This window comes from Aulonocara stuartgranti (genome assembly GCF_965226115.1).
Source record: "Aulonocara stuartgranti genome assembly, chromosome: 18".
Classification (NCBI taxonomy): Eukaryota; Metazoa; Chordata; class Actinopteri; order Cichliformes; family Cichlidae; genus Aulonocara; species Aulonocara stuartgranti.
The window spans coordinates 36,404,088-36,425,076 of record NC_138954.1 but is presented as its reverse complement, the minus strand read 5'-3'; the positions used below and the strand labels follow the sequence as shown (position 1 = coordinate 36,425,076).

General features: G+C 43.4%; 1 protein-coding gene across 3 annotated transcripts in view; it reads left to right on the top strand.

The window, feature by feature from the left end:
- The window catches only part of LOC309693618 (phospholipid phosphatase-related protein type 4-like), an 80,094-nt gene extending 60,539 nt beyond the window's left edge, over window positions 1–19,555 (top strand). For all 3 annotated transcript variants that reach the window (XM_082513019.1, XM_082513018.1, XM_082513020.1), the window contains 4 exons: window positions 2,589–2,817; window positions 12,174–12,789; window positions 15,949–16,102; window positions 17,391–19,555. In XM_082513019.1, coding sequence (XP_082369145.1) covers window positions 2,589–2,817; window positions 12,174–12,789; window positions 15,949–16,102; window positions 17,391–18,307 — 1,916 coding nt within the window. In that variant the 3' untranslated portion in view covers window positions 18,308–19,555. The remainder of the gene's footprint in view (window positions 1–2,588; window positions 2,818–12,173; window positions 12,790–15,948; window positions 16,103–17,390) is intronic.
- The last annotated feature ends 1,434 nt before the right edge of the window (window positions 19,556–20,989 follow it).

The following is a 20,989-nucleotide window of genomic DNA, read 5'->3' as shown; positions in this document are numbered from 1 at the left end:
TGCAGGTTTCAATCTTATAAACAGGACATCTGCATAATGACTGAAACCAGCTCAGTGAAGGAACAATAGGCTGGGAGGTCAGTTCCTTAACCTTCCCTGTCCAGGATGTTACATCCTTATCGTTGAAAGAGTGTCCACTGGCCTGTAGGTGTAAACAGAGTCCTGGCCTGACGAGGTGGCTCTGCTGTGTTGTGCCGTCCTCTTCGCCAGAGGTTGTTTGGTTTCCCCGATGTATAAATCCTGCCAATCCTCCTGCACTTAACAGCGTACACTCTGTTACTCTGCCACAGTCTAAGAAGGCTAACCTTCCACTCTTAGACTGTGAGATTTCCATCAGTAATGGGGGACATCTAAAAGTGTACCGTAAACTTACACAAACAGATCAGTATTCAACATTTGACTCTCATCATCCACTGGAGCACAAACTGGGTGTCATCAGGACGCTACAACACAGAGTGAACACCATCCCCACTGACACAGCAGCCAGGGAGGCAGAAGAACATCAAGAAGGCCCTGAGTAAGTGTGGTTACCCCAGCTGGACTTTTGTCAAAGCTTGGAAGGCTCCAAAAGAAAGCTCCAGCTGATCCAGGAGAGAAGGACAACCGCTGCCTAAGAGAAAACCTGTAGTGATCCCGTACATGTTAGGAATATTGGAACAGCAGAGACGCATTTTCTCTAAACACCGCGTCTCTGTGGCTTTTAAACCCCAAAACACTCTGCGCCAAAAACGGGTCCACCCCAAGGATCGGGTCCCCGGACACAAACAGAGTAACAGAGTGTACGCTGTTAAGTGTAGGAGGACTGCCAGGATTTTTTTTTTTCTTTCGCCTGTCCCGTTTGGTTCTTTTGCATCAGAATTGTTGTCTAAAGGCAAAGAAAGATGCTCAACGGATTTACTTTACCAAATGGACCATCCCAGCCTTGCCGTAATGGTCTATTTGATTCACCTTTTATTGTTTATTTTATTTATTTTTTTATTTTCACTTGCTAGATACGGGACAGACTTGAATGAGGAAAAGAAAAGGGAGAAAGGAAGAGGGGAAAAACAGTGGAGAAGAGGGACGGGGATAAATGGCAAAAAAACAAAAACCAACAAAATAAGCAGACAAAAAATGCATCTATCAATCACCTGGATCACCTGCTGAGAAAGAAAAAAGAAAACGAGCAGAAGAAAACAAGAGTAATAGAATAAACAACATCACAATGATATATGGGAATATGACAGTAAATACTAAATATTAAACATTATTGTGCAGCACATAAGATCAACAGAACACAGTGTGCTTTGAGGTAGGAGCCAAAAAGGGTGTAGTTTGTGGGTGTGATCACCCGTGTGTACACCTGTGAGCATGGACGTGCTTGTTTTTAAAAGGTTCCTTCATGTAATGATCTGCTAGAGGGTGTGGGGGGGCCACAGCCCCGTCCTCCAGGGCATGAAGCAGGTGTGGAGGAGATCAAAACTCCAGACATCCAGAGGCCCCCAGAACACAAGAGACCAAGGAAGACCAACAGAGGGGCAGCCGCGCCACTGTCCCAGAAAGAGCTGAGGAGAGTCCCAGATGAGGGACTTATGCCAGGATTTATACATCGGGGAAACCAAACAACCTCTGGCTACAACACAGCAGAGCCACCTCGTCAGGCCAGGACTCTGCAGTCTATCTACACCTACAGGCCAGTGGACACTCTTTCAATGATGAGGATGTAACATCCTGGACAGGGAGGAACGCTGGTTTGAGGGCGGAGTCAAGGAGGCCGTTTACGTGAAAAGGGAAAGACCATCTCTGAATGGAGGAGGGGCCTAAGGGTACATCTGTCACCATCTTCCAATGCTGTGATTGCAGCCATTCCCCAACTCTCTGTGAATGGGACTCATGGTTATTGATCAGTGGTTGTTGATCAATGGTTGTTGATCAATGGTCATGAGAATTTGCATAATTAAGATCAATGAACTGACCTCCCAGCCCATTGTTCCTTCAGTGGGCTGGTTTCAGTCATTATGTAAATGTGCTGATTATAAGATTGAAACCTGCAGTCAGCTGAGACTGAAGACGTCAGCTGATGATGACGAAACGTTTCCCACTGAAAACGTCCAGATGAACAGAATCAGCTTTTGGAGATTTTCTTACCTGGATGACTGAGCGTGCATCAAGATGTCTATGAAATACTTACCTGAACACCGTGATGTCACCTGTTGGTTGGTTATGTGCGCTTATGAAGCTATGAACATTTTCATGATCTTAGCTATTTTTAAACCAGATGTCGTATCAAACTTTGAAAATCATCGGCTCGTGATTTGTGAATGAAAAGTCAAGAACCAATAAGCATAGACTGGTTTCACCTGCTCTAAAGGGAATCATAACTTACACACTGAACATCACTTCGTTTTCAGCATGACCTGAAACTGGCGAATGAGACCATAACCTCGACATGAAAGTGTTTAGTGTGGTCACAAACCCTGAGAGCCGGTGTTTGTTTCCCATAGAGCTGAAACAGAGGAGCTGCTGGCTATGACACACTGACACTTCTGTGGCTTCACCCTTTCTAACCTGTTATTAATGTTTGCCTTGGCTTTGTTGTCTTCTGATAGGCCACCACACACTGGGTCCCAGCCAACCAGAACCTATTATTACAAGGACTTCTTCCCACCCCTTAGTCCCAGAGCAAACAGGACCCATGCTAACGCGTAGCGCCTCCTGTCGAGAGCCGTCTATGACCAATATGAAGAGAGCCAGTGCTGAAGTGGAGGTGATAAGTCCGTCCAGTCCGTTAGGCAACCGTGACAACATGATGACCTTCAGCAGCAGCACACTGCCAAGGTAGCTGTTTTTTAATGAGTCCATAGTCATAGTTGCACTTTGGAATATCTAGTTTTTTATTGTTTTAGTTGAAAAGATATCATGTTTATTTTATCCATTTTTTTCAGTAATTTTTTCCAGCAAGTAAAATTGTCTGTTTTAGAGATTCTGGAAAGTAAGGAGTTGCAGACCAAGACGAGCTGTCTGCAGGGTCCATGATCTTTGGATCGTTATAAACAGTGGAATAATGGCAATGATTAGGAAACCTGATGTAGTTTCATGTTGAGGGAGTGTTGATGGGCAATATGAGGCTGATGGGTCATTGTCACCACCTCGACAACGTTCGGGGGGGTGGGTGTCATGGACACCTACGTTTGTGAGCGTAGGTGTCCATGACTTCAACGTCACAGGTCACGAATTCTTGTCAATGTGATAACTTGAAAACAAGAACACGTAGCAAATTGATACCATGTTGTCTAGAAGGCTGAGGGAAGCACTGGTGGTCGCCAGTATTTTTGAATTCCACTTTATACAATCATGTGCCAGGTGGAGGTTTTTAATAAGTAAAGTAAAATGTTATTTATATAGCACCTTTCAAGATAAAATCACAAAGTGCTTTACAGAGGCAGAAAACAGACATCAAAATCTAAAACAAAACAAAATCAACCAAAAGCGAGTTTAAACAGATACGTTTTTAACTGCTTTTTAAAAGACACGACTGAGTCCACAGATCTCAAACTCAAAGGGAGCGAGTTCCAGAGTCTGGGAGCCGCTGACGCTCTGTCACCTTTTGTTTTTAACCTTGTATGCTGGACAACCAGCAACCCCTGGTCACAAGACCTCAGGGACCTGCTGGGGTGATAAGAACCAAGAAGATCACTGATGTACGTTGGAGCTACAAAAATATTTGTGTTTGGGTCCATTTGAAGTTCAACGACTCTGATACTCAGAAAACGGCTGAGTATCGTTTCCAGGTCCTGAATGTTCAGAGGAAAAATGCAGAGTGGAAAGCTCTCATGCAAAGTTCCAGAGAGACATTCGGGACTGCAATCTCCTCTGCTTCACCGAGACATGGCTGAACCCAGCGGTGCCGGACCACGCCATCCAGCCGGCCGAGTTCTTCTCGGTTCACCGCATGGACAGGACACGAGACTCGGGGAAGTCAAGGGGAGGCGGCGTGTGTTTAATGGTGAACAACAACTGGTGCAACAGTGCGAACGTTGTTCCTCTCACACGCTCCTGCACACCAAATCTGGAACTACTGTCCATCATGTGTCGTCCTTTTTATCTACCTCGGGAATTTACATCGGTCATTGTAAGTGCCGTTTATATTCCACCACAAGCGGACACGGTCACCGCCTTATGCGAGCTGCATGAGGCACTCACACAGCACCAGACACAACACCGGGACGCTGCGCTTATTGTGACGGGGGACTTTAATAGCGCCAACCTCAAACGCGCAGCGCCGAACTTTTATCAACACATCACCTGCCCCACCAGGGGTGAAAGGACACTGGACCACTGCTACACTACGGTCAAGGACGGCTACAAGGCACAATCCCGCCCCCCGTTTGGCAAATCTGATCACGCCGCCATCTTCCTCATGCCAAAATACAAACAAAGGCTGAAACAGGAAGTTCCGGTTCAGAGGAAGGTCGCGCGCTGGACGGATCAATCGGTGGCCGCGTTACAGGACGCACTCGACGACGCAGACTGGGACATGTTCAGAAACAGCTCCGACGATGACGTCAACGTGTTTACGGAAGCGGTTGTGGGATTCATCGGGAAACTAGCGGATGATACCGTGGAGACAAAGACTATCACAACGTTTCCCAACCAGAAGCCGTGGGTGGATAAAACCATCCGCGACGCTCTGAGATCCCGCACCGCTGCCTACAACACGGGACTCATGACGGGGGACATGGACCCGTACAAAGCCGCGTCATATAACGTGCGGAGGGCGGTGAAAGAGGCAAAGCAGCGCTACGGGAGGAAACTAGAGTCACAACTCCAACAGAGTGACTCTAGGAGCCTGTGGCGGGGACTAAGGACAATAACGGACTATAAAGCACCAACAACCGGTATGACGAACGCGGCCGTGACTCTGGCAGACGAGCTGAACACTTTCTATGCTCGCTTCGAGGCTGCAGCTAAGGACTCCAACGATGCTAGTGTTAGCGGCGCTAACGGCTGCAGACAGGAAGATACTGCCAGCACCGGAAACGTGCTCGTCATCTCCGAGCATGAAGTAAAGAGAGCCTTCAAGAGAGTGAACACCAGGAAAGCAGCAGGACCAGACGGCATCCCAGGTCGTATCCTCAGAGACTGCGCATACCAGCTAGCTCCTGTGTTCACTGAGATATTCAACATCTCTTTATCTCAGTCGGTGATCCCCACATGCTTCAAAGAGTCCATCATTGTTCCTGTCCCGAAGAAACCCCACCCTGCTTCTCTCAATGACTATCGCCCTGTAGCCCTCACCTCAGTAGTGATGAAGTGCTTTGAACGCCTGGTCAGAGACTTCATCATTTCTTCACTACCAGACACACTGGACCCACTACAGTTCGCTTACCGTCCAAATTGTTCCACAGACGATGCCATCTCTCATCTCCTCCACACATCACTCACTCACTTGGACACTAGAAGGGGGAATTATGTTAAAATGCTCTTCATAGACTACAGCTCTGCATTTAACACCATAATTCCCTCCACACTCACCACCAAGCTGGAGCATCTGGGACTCAGCTCATCTATGTGTCAGTGGATCTCCAACTTCCTAACTGGCAGACCACAGGCAGTAAGGATGGGCGGACATGTCTCAGCCTCCACCACTCTCAGCACTGGAGCCCCCCAGGGGTGTGTTCTGAGCCCCCTGCTGTACTCTTTGTACACATATGACTGTGTGGCCACTACCAGCTCCACCACCATCATCAAGTTTGCTGACGACACCGTCGTGGTGGGCCTGATCTCTGATAACAACGAGACGGCCTACCTGAAGGAGATTAGGAATCTGGAGAACTGGTGCCAGAGGAACAACCTCCTTCTAAACGTCAGTAAGACAAAGGAGCTGATAGTGGACTTCAGCACTAAGCAGGAGAGGAACTACCAGACCCCCGTCATCAACGAGTGCCCAGTGGAGAGAGTGGACAGCTTCAAATACCTCGGAGTTCACATCACGCAGGACCTGTCATGGTCCTGTCACATCAACACTGTGGTGAAAAAGGCCTGTCAGCGTCTCCACCACCTCAGACGCTTGAGAGACTTCCAACTGCCCTCCAAGGTGCTCAGGAACTTTTACTCGTGCACCATAGAGAGCATCCTGACGGGAAACATCTTAACCTGGTTCGGGAACAGCACCATGCAGGACAGACGAGCTCTACAGAGGGTTGTGCGGTCAGCTGAGCGCACCATCCGCTCCAAGCAGAGGTGTGGACTCGAGTCACATGACTTGGACTCGAGTCAGACTCGAGTCATTAATTTTATGACTTTAGACTTGACTTGAAAAAATGTTCTAAGACTTGTGACTTGACTTGGACTTTTACACCAATGACTTGGGACTTGAATTGGACTTGAACCGGTTTACTTGAAAAGACTTGATATTTTACCCCAAATATAAAATTTAACATGCATATTATATAGAGATTGAAAATGTGACGTCATTCACGGGTAGAACCGCAAAGGATTCTGGGAACTCGTGGCAAGAGGTACTAGCGCACGCAGGCTTTCAATTAAAATCAGTCACACAGCGATAAAAAGAAACACAAAAAATGTCAACAAGCCGTTGTATTATTAACTGCAATAGCCGGTCGCATGACAGCCACGGGAAGCCGACGGGTAAAGAGATCGGTTGTTATCGGATTACGTCGTTGAAGAGAAATTGTTCGAGCCATGTTTCCGAAGTAACAAAGACGCGACGGATGGCCTGGATTGCAGCCATTCAAAGATCAAATATAACGTCCCAGAACCCTCCAGCTCACAGGTTAGTCTGCTCCAAGCATTTACACAAAGGTCAGTCTGCTGTTGTAGTTAATACGTTATTTTCATAACATAATTGGTGATATAGGTTACAAGCAAGTCTGGCGCTGAACAGAAATTGCCGCGCTATGCTCCTTTGTTTATTGTGTTTATTGTGCATAAATAGTGAATTGTCCTGACACAATATTGCGTTTCGCTTCTGTTATTATGGTACATTGACAAAAACATATACTTTTATTCACAGGATAAAACAGTTGTTTTGTATCACTAATTGTCCAGTACGATTACAGCATACAGTATTATTGTCACTGCTACATTTCTGTAAGGCGTACCAGAAATTATTTCCACTACTAATTAATTACCGTTAAGCTCAAAGGTCCTATTAATAAACGGATAACGAATGTGTATTTATGACGACGATTTGTGAGACTGGTAAACTTATGATACGTACGATGGTCTTTCGTTCTACACGGTGCATTTCAAGGTCCTGCACCCATCCGTCGGTAAACTGTACCTGGGCTTGTTGCAGTGACCTGAAGTTACTAAACTTCATGAGTGTATGCACTCACTCCAAGAACCGTATGATTATAAATATGCATATAAATATGCTACGATGAGATAGCTGACTTCATCTAACTAGCAAATGTTGTCCAGGCTACGTTGGTGATACAGTTTTTTTTTATGTGTATGATATTTTTGTCATGCGATTTTAAAGCCGGTGTTGTGCCAAAAAGTGATTGTCTGCCAAAAACTGATTTCCAGTGTTTCTGTGTATTTTTTATGTGTAATATCTTTACGTATGTTCGTAAATAGACTTCGGTGAACAGGGGATACAAAGGGGTTACATAAAGAATTAAAAAATTATCTGTTTTTTAAGTATCTTTACAACTTGTACTTACATTATAACCAATCCAGTCCTTTATCCCCACTTAAAATATTTTTACAGAACTATTGTAATATTTGCTGCCATTTCTGCTGTCCTGTTGGGCAACTTACTCTTACAAAATACATTTTTAATGTTAATGAGATTTTTTTTTACTGCATAAATAAAGGTTATATAAAAGTCGCTGCCAAAAACTGATTGCGGCTTGTATCTTGTTACACGAATGTTGTTTGTGGCTCAAGATGACTTTATGTCATCCATAAGGGATGCATTTGACATATGTTTAACATATTATAGCCCAACAAGTTACTTATAGCACTTTAAATATGAGCAATCGCTTTTTGGCAAATACCGGTCCTACAACCGCATCCAAGAATAACATGCAGCTTATCTCAGAACTGTCGGTGAAAATTATTCTTGGAGCTAGGTTTAATTGAGCTGCATTTTAAAGAGGTGCAATTTCACAATTTGTGTATATTTTCTAAGTTCACTATTTTGTCATGTGTTGAGAAAAACACAGATTTTAAAATTACATGGTCTAATATTTACATTTAGCATAACTGCAACATACTTTTTTCTTCTTTTTTTTTTAAAGACTCGAAAGGACTTGAAATTCAAAATTTCAGACTTGTGACTTGACTCGGACTTTTACACCAGTGACTTGAGACTCGACTCTGACTTGCCTGACATTACTTGAGACTTGACTTGAGACTTGAGGATAAAGACTTGAGACTTACTTGAGACTTGCAAAACAATGACTTGGTCCCACCTCTGGCTCCGAGCTCCCTGACCTGCACTCAATCTACAGCAGGCGGTGCTGGACCAAGGCCAGGAAGATGGTGAAGGACCTCAGCCATCCCAACAACAGACTGTTCTCTCTGTTGAGGTCAGGAAAGCGATTCCGCTCCCTGAAGACCAACACAGAGAGACTGAGGAGGAGCTTCTTCCCGCAGGCGATACGGTCTCTCAATCACACCACCACACAGTACTGACCCACACATACAGTTCTTACACACACACTGGACTTTCTGGACATTGTTTTCACTTCATCACTTAAATCACTTTAAGCATATTTGCACTGCACAAGACATAATGTGGATTGCACAACACTGGTCACTATATTCTTCATTTCCGGTTAATACTTGTACAGCTGCTGTTATTGTGTATATATTTATTTATATTTATATTTCTTCATACATTCTTATATAGTTCTATATTGTGTATTTTGTTGTACAGTTATTTTATTTTCAACTTTAATTTATATATTTTATCTTATTCTTCCCAGTTAAATTTACCCTTCATTCTAATTTGTGTTGTACAGTTATTTCATTTTTAACCTTAATTTATATTTTATTCCTTCCTAGTTAAATTTACCCTTTTTAATTTTTCATATTTATTTCCTATCTTATTCATAGCCTTTTCCTTTTTTGTTTTCTTTAGGTCACGAGCAGTTGTCCAAGCATTTCACGACATATCGTACTGTGTATGACTGTGTACGTGACAAATAAAATTTGAATAAAATTTGAATTTGAATTTGACTTAATGTAGGTCATTTATTCTGGCAACAGGATTTATATTAACTTTCTAATAAACTAATAAACAAGTATTCTGAACACATGTTTAATGCTGCTTTACAATTTGAAGATAGAGTATCATATACTGTTTAATGGTCTCGGTAGGCTACCTGGAAGATCATCGTTTTTCCCAAGCAAACAGTGGGAGGTTTGGGGAAGAACAAACATGGAAGCACTGCAACACCAGTTCTTTGTATTCAGCCCTCGTACATCAGTAATAATAGCCTGTTTTTCCATTCACACTGCAGCTAGAGAGATGTGTTCAGAGAGATCTGTCTGATCTGTAGATGTGAGAAACCCAAATATCAAGTCGTTCATCCGGGTAACACTGAATCTAGAAGTAGGTGAACAGAATGGAAAATGTAAGTAAAAAACTGAATGCCAGTTTAATGCTGCCATTACTCTTTGCCTTTTCTGGATGTAGCGTTGGCGGTGGCTGTTAACAGGTTAACTGTGATGGAGCGGGACCTCTGCAGGGACGCCGTTGGCCGTAGAATAACAGAACTGCAGCGTGCAGTCATTGGCATTCGCTGAGCATATGAACAGACTAGATTATGCTGTAGGAGTAAAACAGTAAGTTCTTGTTGTGTTTATAAGAGAAGACAAAGTGTGTTTTATGTGCAGATGAGTGAACAGTTCGTTCAGCCGTCGTCTTTATTAAGCAGTCTTAGCTCACAGAGTCCGCCGCCACTGAGTACACATTGAGACGTGAAATACCAGTACATACATACGTGTGTGTGTGTACACTTTTTGTTTGTTATTGTGTGAATGCATGTAGTTGGAATATTATTGGAAGTTTGGAAATACATTTGTATATTATTTTTTCTTTAATTTCCACAGTCGGCCTTGAGTGCCTTTGTTCCCACGGGCAGTGTGCAATGACAGAGACAGCAAAGGGATTTCAGAGGTGACAAAATTGTCTGTTGATGTGAGGAAGGAGCCTCACAGTTTGTGTGGTGACACTGAGAACAACTGGTTTGGAAACGACTTGGACAGAACCACTGTGGAGCAGGGACGATGATGCAAAACGGCTCTCTGATGGGGCGGTGTAGCTGTTTCACTTTATAGGTTTATACATGTACAAACAAGTATTTGAGTAACGTACTAATAGATGACGTCCCCAAGGTAACAAGAACAAACAAAACCTGGATCTAATGTTTGTGTCTGTAAAAACAAAGATCCCCTGAGGCACAGGATGTTTAAAGACAGACGGCTCAATGTGAAGCATCTTACAGGAAAAAACACAAAAAGGCCATTTTTAGCCTTTATTGGACAGAGACGGTGTAGATGGACAGGGAGACAGACTCAAAGCCAACAGTGTTAGCAGAACAGTCCAAAGCAGCGCCTGAGTAGAGGTGGGAGATAACAAAGTACAAATACTTTGTTGCTGTACTTAAGTAGAATTGTCAGGTACATGTACTGGAGTATATATTTTTCTGCAAACGTTACTTTTACTCCCTATATTTAGGCAAAAATCTGTACTTTCCTTACATTTCTACACAGGCTTGTTGTGCAGTCTGTCATGATTAGGCTGTGTGGCAGGCAGGAGAGGACCCAAACGCAAAACTCACGGGGACGCGGGGAATAAACTCAGAAAGCACAGCTTTACTGCTGGAAAGACGGATCACGAGTAATACAAAACTAAACTGGGAAAAACTAAATATAAAGCTCACCAGGAAACACAGGGAGAGTCACACACAGCATGAGGGAGAACGCGACACTGAACCGAGGGAGAGGTGGACATAAATGCACAGAGAGTAAACGAGGGAAGTGGGAGCACATCTGGAACACAGCTGACACAGATAATCGTAACGAGACAGGGCAGGAGTGAACACAACATGACGCACACTGACGAGAGACTGTCAAAGTAAAACAGGAAGTGCACAGAGGTTCAGACAGGAGGAGAGAGCACGGACATAACGGGCTGGGGAATAAAACACAAGGAGGGGAAACAAGGGTTCACAGATACACAGAGGGGCACACAGAGGGGAACCAAATAAGGAACATCTTAACAGAACCTAGGAACCAAGGCATGAATAAAGAACAAAATACAAAACACACGAAGACTAAGAATACCACGACAGTATCGCTTGCAGGGTTGATCTTCGGGGTTAAGGTGGTGCAGAAGGAGAAGCTGTGGCCTCGCACTTCAGACGAGTGTGTTATCTACTTCCTGAGCTAACTTCATTTAAAATGCCTTCGCTGAAAGCAGTCACAGAACAATTTGATGCCCTGCTCCTTTTTTGACGGCAACACTTGCTTGCTGCACAACAAAAAATCATTTGATTCTTTATGACTGCCATTTTTTCCTACTGACCTCAGAACAGCAAAAAGGCAGTCAAAACGCAGCAGAAGCACTGAGCCCTAGAAACAGAGCTGGTAAGAGTCACAGAGCGCCACAGAAACACAAGAGCCACATGTGCAACATGAAGAACAGCTGCATGCAGGCCATGGGCCTCTGCATGCTCCCTGTTATGTGGCTCACGCTGCTGTTCTCCTCTCTGGATGTTCTGTCAGATACAGTGGAACCAGTAACCTCAGCATCCAGTACATCGTCCTACTGGGGAGACTGGGGCTGCCGCTGGACAGCGACATGAATGCCAGTGCCCAGGTTTCTGTCCTCTGAGTATCCATACAGTGCTGAATTATTATTTTTTTGGTGGGGGTTGTTTCAAATTAAATTGTGATGCTGTGTTATATTAGAAATGTCCAGACTTTAAACAACACCATAACATGTTTGGAAATGTTCATGGGCACAAAGATAACAGAAGGCTGCTCTACCAGAACGCTAACTGGGCATTTGTGCTTTCAGTTTATGAATTTGACAGAACAATTATATTTACCAAAATCAATTAGTCATTTGTGAAGATCAAGCAAAGAAGATCATGAGCTCAGTGCTGTCACTCTTTTCTTTCTTCTCATAGTGCCTTTATCTTTCTTTTCAGATCCCACGGAGGTTCCTCGCTGGAGGAAGGTCGTATTCCACGGCGTCACGCTTCCATCCACGCCTCGATGGACTCAACCCGGTCCAAACAGCTGCTCAGCCAATGGAAGAACAAGAACGACAACAGGAAGCTGTCTCTGCAGGTGATAGACGGTATCAGGCCCGCCTCCTCTTCATCTCCTCAGAGGAACATGGAGCTGCGCTGCTCCTCTGAGCCGTCTGCCATGGGTCTGGAGGTGGAGCTCCGCGGTGGGACCCACCTGCCTATAGCCACAGGCCAGGAAGCTGAGCTGCGTGCTGGGGCGCACATCCCAGTTCAGTACATGAAACTAGCAGCTAGCTCTGTTCCTATGGCCAATCATAATCATCTGTCCCATAATGGGAGCACTGCAGTGACTGGTGGGGCCAGAGTATCTATCCAGTCCCGACCTGGATCCTCTCAGCTAGTTCATATCCCAGAGGAGGAAAATCCCACCAGCAAGGATCAGGAGAGTGAATCCGAGGACAGCATCATGGACGGGGGTGGGTCAGTGAGAGAAAAGTGGCTGAGAGTGACGGAGAAGACCACCATCCCTTGCAGGCCTCTCAGTGCTGGAGGACAGCCACGTCTCATGCAGGTTTGTAACTTCTTTGACTTCTTTCTTTAAACGTCAGAACCAGGACAGTGACGTGTAGCAGGGTAGAGCTGCATTAGTCCAGGCAGGAGATCACAAGCACCACAGACGCCTTCCTACAGGAATCTACAGGGACTCATTTGAACAGCAGTATGGTTGCTGTTGACTGACAGCTCTTAATGCCATCCTTTACTTGTAATATACGTTTGTCCAGGCTTCAGTTGATGTTACCTGGCAGGATACAGTGTGTGCTTCCTCCTCAGACCACAAGGGGAACGTTTGTCTGTTACAGTCTTCCAAACCATCAACGTGTCTTTTAGACCCCATTCCCACAAAACTGCTCAAAGAAGTCCTGCCATTAATTAATGCTTCGATCTTAAATATGATCAACCTATCTCTAATGATCGGCTATGTACCACAGGCCTTCAAGCTGGCTGTAGTTAAACCTTTACTCAAAAAGCATCTCTAGACCCAGCAGTCTTGCTAATTATAGGCCAATCTCCAACCTTCCTTTCATATCGAACATCCTTGAAAGAGTAGTTGTCAAACAGCTAACAGATCATCTGCAGAGGTTTATTTGAAGAGTTTCAGTCAGGTTTCAGAGCTCATCACAGCACAGAAACAGCTTTAGTGAAGGTTACAAATGATCTTCTTATGGCCTCTGACAGTGGACTCATCTCTGTGCTTGTCCTGCTAGACCTCAGTGCAGCGTTCGATACTGTCGACCATAATATCCTATTAGAGCGATTAGAACATGCTGTAGGTATTACAGGTACTGCACTGCAGTGGTTTGTATCATATCTATCTAATAGACTCCAGTTTGTGCATGTAAATGGAGAGTCCTCTTCACACACTGAGGTTAATTATGGAGTTCCACAGGGTTCAGTGCTAGGACCAATTCTGTTTACATTATACATGCTTCCCTTAGGCAGCATCATTAGAAGACATAGCATACATTTACACTGCTATGCAGATGACACCCAGCTCTGTCTGTCCATGAAGCCAGATAACACACACCAATGAGTTAAACTGCAGGAATGTCTTAAAGACATAAAGACCTGGATGGCCGCTAACTTTCTGCTTCTTAATTCAGATCAAACTGAGGTTATTGTACTCGGCCCTGAAAAGCTTAGAAATATGGTATCTAACCAGATTCTTACTCTGGATGGCATTACCTTGGCCTCCAGTAACACTGTGAGGAACCTTGGAGTCATTTTTGACCAGGACATGTCCTTCAACGCACATATTAAACAAATATGTAAGACTGCGTTCTTCCATTTGTGCAACATCTCTAAAATTAGAAATATCCTGTCTCAGAGTGACGCTGAAAAACTAGTTCATGCATTTATTACTTCCAGGCTGGACGACTGTAATTCATTATTATCAGGAAGTCCTAAAAACTCACTGAAAAGCCTTCAGCTGATCCAAAATGCTGCAGCAAGAGTCCTGACAGGGACTAGAAAGAGAGAGCAGATTTCCCCTGTTTTGGCTTCCTGTTAAATCCAGAATTCAAAATCCTGCTCCTCACATACAAGGTCTTAAATAATCAGGCCCCATCTTATCTTAATGAGCTTGTAGTACCATATCACCCTATTAGAGCACTTCGCTCTCGCTCTGCAGGCCTACTTGTTGTTCCTAGAGTATTTAAAAGTAGAATGGGAGGCAGAGCCTTCAGTTTTCAGGCCCCTCTTCTGTGGAACCAGCTTCCAGTTTGGATTCAGGAGACAGACACTATCTCTACTTTCAAGATTAGGCTTCAAACTTTCCTTTTTGCTAAAGCATATAGTTAGGGCTGGACCAGGTGACCCTGAATCCTCCCTTAGTTATGCTGCAATAGGTGTAGGCTGCTGGGGATTCCCATGATGCACTGGGTGTTTCTTCTTCACTCACTGTGTGTTAACAGACCTCTCTGCATTGAATCATATCTGTTATTAACCTCTGTCTCTCTTCCACAGCATGTCTTTATCCTGTCTTCCTTCTCTCACCCCAACCGGTCACAGCAGATGGCCCCGCCCCTCCCTGAGCCTGGTTCTGTTGGAGGTTTCTTCCTGTTAAAAGGGAGTTTTTCCTTCCCACTGTCGCCAAAGTGCTGCTCATAGGGGGTCATATGATTGTTGGCTTTTCTCTGTATCTACTGTACACTATAAAGCGCCTTGAGGCGACTTGTGTTGTGAGATTGAATCTTCTGCAGATGATGCCTGGGGTGCCCTGAACCAGCCCCCATCCTGTATTAATGGCACACTTATTGTCTGGAGGCACACAGAGCTTCTCTGTGGAGAGCACAGAGAGTCTGTCACCTTTTCACCGTGTGCTTGCTCCAAGGGGAACTTTCTGTACACTGTAAGGTCTTCACCAAGGTTGGGCGAATATATCGACAACAGGCTGAGCCTTTCATTGGTTTTACACGAGCGATTTATTTATTTATTTGTCCATGAGTAAGTTTGCTAATAATGTTGGTTGAAGCCAAGAGAAGCAGTCAACAGAAAATATAATAGCGCTGTTTTAACGGCGCCCTCCTCAGACTGCGTCTAAATGCAGTGATTGAAAGAACGGCAGCAGCCTGCGTTCAGAAAAAAACAAAATCATTTGATTGAAATAAAAAACCCAATAATGAGGGAAACAAAGACAAACTGGCTTCTTTTTCCACTATAACCCTGTTTATCTGTCTTACACACTCAAACAACAAATACAAAATTAAACAAAAAGTATCACACTCCACATGTTCACAGTCAGCATGCAGTACTCTGCATTTATTGGTTTCTTTGTGCTTGTGTGTTTGAATAACATTTGTGCTACATTCGAATGAATGATAACTACGACAACATGAGAAGATATAAAGAGAGTTCCATCAAAAACACTGGTCGTCATCTTTGACCAAACACACAGTTAATGTAGTTTCTTGTTTTCCAATAATCTTTAAACCTTCAGTTTGACACAATCCTGAGTTGTCTCATAAGGGAAACAAAAAGCTTCAGTTTGTAAAGCTGTCACATGGATTCCTCGTTGGTTTAAAAATAAAAAAGTAACAGTGCTTTATTACAGTGCTGGTGCGTTGCATCATGAGAGCCGCGGCTGCTGAGAAGCTGACACGGTCGTGCTTCTTAGACCTGTTTTCCAAGTGTGGAGAAGTTCACGTTACACTGCCTGTCTCTTATTTTCCAGGTCATAGCCTTATCTAAACAACAGGGTCTGCTTCACTCTCCTCGGTCAGAGGACGGTGGCAGCACTGTCAGTTGCACCGGATCCATTCGGTACCGAGCCCTGACAGACCAGGATCCATCTCCACCCGCTTCCACCACTGGAGCCGTGGGAGGAGGTCTGTACTTCTAATAGCGCAGATTCAGCCGACTGCTCATCAGTGAAACACAATGACTCGTAAATCATCCAAATTCTACTTTTAATTGAAAACAGTACAAGACAACATGTGACACTGAAACATTTTAAATGTAAACTCATTTGGATTTTGATCCCAGCAGCAGCTTTAAAAAACCTTTCCCTGCTTCCTTTAACCTCCCCAGGTCCTAGTTTGGAGACGCTGTGTGCAGTTTGGACCGTTTTTGATTTGATATTTAAAGTGTTTGTGCTCTTAAAAGCCTCTAAATGAAATCCCACAATGCATTTTGGGATTTGAGTTTTTTTGCTAAAAGAGTTTCCATTTGGGTCCAACCAAATTTAAAAGAAACAGGACATGTTTAGAGTGCTGATGAACCAAATCCTCAAGCTAGATGGGTTAAAGAGCAAAGGAAGAGAAGGTTATATTTATAAAAAATAAAATAAACAAGCTACAAAAAGAATAACACAGAATTAAGTACAGTATAATAATGATAAGCAGACAAACTGTGTGTAGTGCTGGCTCTGACCCTAACTGTGTAATGGCGTGACTTGAGGATCTGAATCCATGAATACGACAAGACTTCTTCGGTTGGCTGGTTTGAGACACACTTTGTTAGTTGGGGTGGGTTTAAAAATTAATTTAATCAAACGTGAAGCATAGTTTGGATCTTCTTTTGTTGCTGATTCAGTGAATTTTGGTCAGAGTGACGAAACCTGCAGCATCAGAGTCTGTGAGCTGTCGGCTTCCAGCCCCGACGGCGTGTCCGTGTTCGTGCCGTCGCTCTTTGTGTTCACGTCTTTCTGCAGACTCCGTTTACCTGCTCGTTAATCGTTTGGTGTTTGAGCTCTTTGGTGGTTGTTCACATAGTTTTGTGAGCTTTACACTGAAATTCTGCTGTTTCTGGCAAAATACATTTATATTGTAGCATATATTTATATTGGATTTTTACATGATTTAAAAATCGATATTGCATTATTCAAACTCAAATCAATTTGAATCGGGAAATTGTTTTGTTTTTAAACCCACTCCTGGAAATCAGTGACCATAGCCAGCCCTGTTGTTAGTAACTGGAGCTGGAACAAATGTGTAGTTCTCAGAATTGTTTCTTATTTCTCCGTCTAACAAAAGGAAACTTTGACACATCCCATCATTGGGCTGGTGCATCCCTGTGAGCACCTACAGTAACACATTTTGCTGTTCATACTTTTCTGGCTCGTACTTACATGCTTGTTGATGATTCAGTTCGCTGAATACTTGCTTGCTCTTCTAGGGGGAGGTTTGGAGAGAACTGGGAGTATCGTTCGTGTTGAAGCCCACCCAGAGTCCAGATCAAACAAACCAATAGTGAAACCTCCGAGCACTGATGGAAGCGGCTCCTGGCGATGGAGACCACCAGAACAAAGAGCTTCCCTTCGGCAGTCGGCTTTCAACCTCAATGACCTGAACAGACACACGGACAGCTGCGATTCGCTGAAGGACGGTGGATCGGTGGATGGGAGGAGGAGTGTCATGGGGACAGAAACAGAGAGCGATGGGGGTGGGGACGCAGGGGGCAGTGGAATGGGAGGAGGAGGAGGTGTCTACACCAGCCATCCACATGTTGTGCACCCGTTACATCCCTTACATCCAAATAATCCCAACAACTACCAGCACCTCAGTTTTAATCCTAACAATTCCAATAATCCCAGTTTTAACAACGCTCACGCTAACTTTAATCCTCCTTCTAACAACTCGAACATGCCGTTCACACCCACTGCCACCTTTGCTCCTCCCTTCCACCCCCACCCTCAAGCAGTCACCACTATCAGGGTTACACCAGTGGAGGCGACAGCTGCCAGCAGTGACGGCGGCTCGGACTGCCAGTCGGTTGCCTCATCCAGCCGTGAATCCACCTTGAGAAGGAAGAGCAGCAGCAACATGGTCCACGTCCAGGATCGAGGGCCTACCCCTGAATTCCACAACAACCACCGCCTTTGTGATGACGGCAACCGCCTTGACAACGAAAGCAGCAACCGCTTTCACGAAAACCTGCGAAGCTTTCAAGAGAACCCCATTCACCCCAACCACCCCAACAGGCAGCTGCAGGGAGTGTTTGGGCGTCCAAGCCCCACCCCTCCCCCTACTTTACCCCGCCCAATCCTGACTCACACTCCCCCGCCTACTTTTGGGCTGGCCTATAAAGAATAGCATGTTCAGTGTGAGTTATCCATCTATAACTACAATTATAAAAACAAGTAAACCATTCTAGACCAATGGGACGTTTCTGGAGATGATGTGAACAATCTGCTTACCACCTGCAGCCAATAGGACATGGTAAAAGACATTCACACGTTCTCAAATGACCAATCAGGCTACAGTAGATGGCCACTTTTGTCCAGCTTATTAAATTCTGTTAGCAGTAGGTTAGAGATCGACTTGGGTTCACAGGCCATAGACGTCGAGTCATGACTGCTCCCAGTTTGCTCCTGGTCAACATACAAGGAGTCGGTTGGACTGAGTTTGAGTCAACATTTCTTCTTATTTTACTACATATTTACATATTTTTATCACGTATCGCTACACTTGCTTCGTAGGCACAAAGATAAGAGGCTTAAATAAACTGCTGGTCTACGCTGGTATTATTACCCTGCCAGTGAGGACAGATTCACACTAATGACTCGCTTTTCTCTGGCTACAAAGCTCAGCTAAAATAGGGGTGACATTTCTACACATCCACGTTTTTGTCACACACAGGTAACATCGAACATCGTAACCACATGCCCTTAGATGGAAATTTGTATTCAAAGCCTATAACTGTGATTGTGTTTGTACATAAGAGTGTGGGCAGCCACAGGGGAAATTAAATCCACGGTCTTAATTATGTCTGGACTGCAAAGAGTCCCTTCTGGGTAATAACAATATATCTTATTTGATGGTGGTATTGTGTTTGTGTTGAATAAGAACAATATCAAGGGGCATATATGGTGTTTAGATACTAAAACAAGCACTTTTTCTCATGCTGTGTTTTATTGGTGCGCAGTGTATAAATGATTCTTACTGTGTGGTAGTTGTACTGACACACGCAGCATCGCCTGCACAAAGGAAGTTCATTCGTTTCCTGTTCTTTAGTTTGATTTCCCAGCGTTATGACTTGGTATTACAGCCACTCTAAGGACGAAACATGGAGTCATTACAGAATAAAGTTGGAACGGTTATGAGATAAAGTTTTATACGAAAATGTTTTATGATGAAAAAGATAATAATTATACGAGCACGCTGAAGTAACAGTGAGGATTTGTACTTTAAAGTGAAGAACGAGTAAATATAAGTGAAATGCCACTTTGTTCCGTTTTCAAAGGAAATCAGAATATTTTAAGAGAAAAAGACTAAAAAGTAAAAAGTGTACAGTATAATTAAAATGTAATTATCATAATTTAAATAACATTTTCAGGAAAAGGTCAAACTCTTAAAATAATCAAATGTAATTTTATTATATATGTTATTTTCAAAACATATAAATGATAAAAGATAAAATATTTCCATTAATAATACTTTATTATTTTACAAATAAATCACCCATTATCGAAGATTTTAAAAAAACGTTGGGAATAAACCAGAGAAAGGTTTTAAAAATTCTTTTTTTAACACTTCCCTGCTCTCTGTTCACATATTTATTATTTATTTTTTATAATGTTTCGCAGTTGTGGAAATATGAAATGAAAACTTTGTTTTTATCTCATACACTCAAATACTTTAATACTTGCATGTGTGGGTGAATTCATAGAGTATAGACAGTATTATTATTATTATTATTATTACTTTTTTCACTCAGTCATTGATGTCAGTGGAAAAAAATGTTTTTGTTGTTGTTGTTTTCTTTTTAAATGTATAGATTGCCAGTTAGAAGAATATTTAATAGACATTTTCTTAACCCAGTGTTTACATTGTTCAATAAACTTTGTGCCCAAGTGCCATCAAAGAAAAGTCCTGTAGCTGTAGGCGAGTCACATAGATACCACGTGTTTGTGCAGGACTCTACTTTGTTTATCTTGATGAGAATCTGCCTAGAAACAGCAAAGTGACGTTGGGATTGTGAAAACATTCAGAAAGCACCAACATGTGCGGTGGGTGATTTCCAGCTGCTGTGCTGTGTAGATATCTATATACTTTCTGTACGTGTTTGCTTGTGCTCCAGTATTTCTTTGCTTATTGCAGCTGTCAGTGCAGTGAATGATAACGTTTGATGCTACTGGAAAGACTGGGCCTGTCGAGCTGTTTTTAAATGGTCAAGCGAGCTTTAGTAATATAGTAAATTTCAAAACAAAAGTTGACATAAATCGCTTTCAGTCAAAGATCTGTGACATGCTAACCACATAAGCACAATGGAAATCAGTGCAAGGCGAACTAAGGAGGAAGTAGAGGAGCTTGATAGGAATCACGAGGGAACCTCAGAAGATTATGGCAGAGGACTAATATGAAAGATACTTTTAGTTGTTACCCAACCAACAGACAACTTGAATGTACCCTGATCAAGAAGCACCAGTTTGATGATTTCCCGGCCGCTGAAGTCATTTTTGTGTTTCGGTTGTTTGTTCGAATTCTTTTCAGCTGGTTTTTTGTTGTTTTTGTTTTTTCGAGACCAGCTAAAGATGTTGTGTAAATTTGAAATGGTGTGTAAGTTGTGGAGGCTTCTAGCATCATCACATTAAAGAGACACTGGTTAACAAATGCATGTTTATTTGGGCCAATTGAAATATCAGAAGTGAAAGATATTTCTGAACACAGTGAATGATGCAGCTATAAAAGACTGCGTGCTGACTGACGGACGCATCACTGTCCTCGTCTCTGGATCGCCAATAAAAACACAAATATATTCTGATTCCCTGGAGG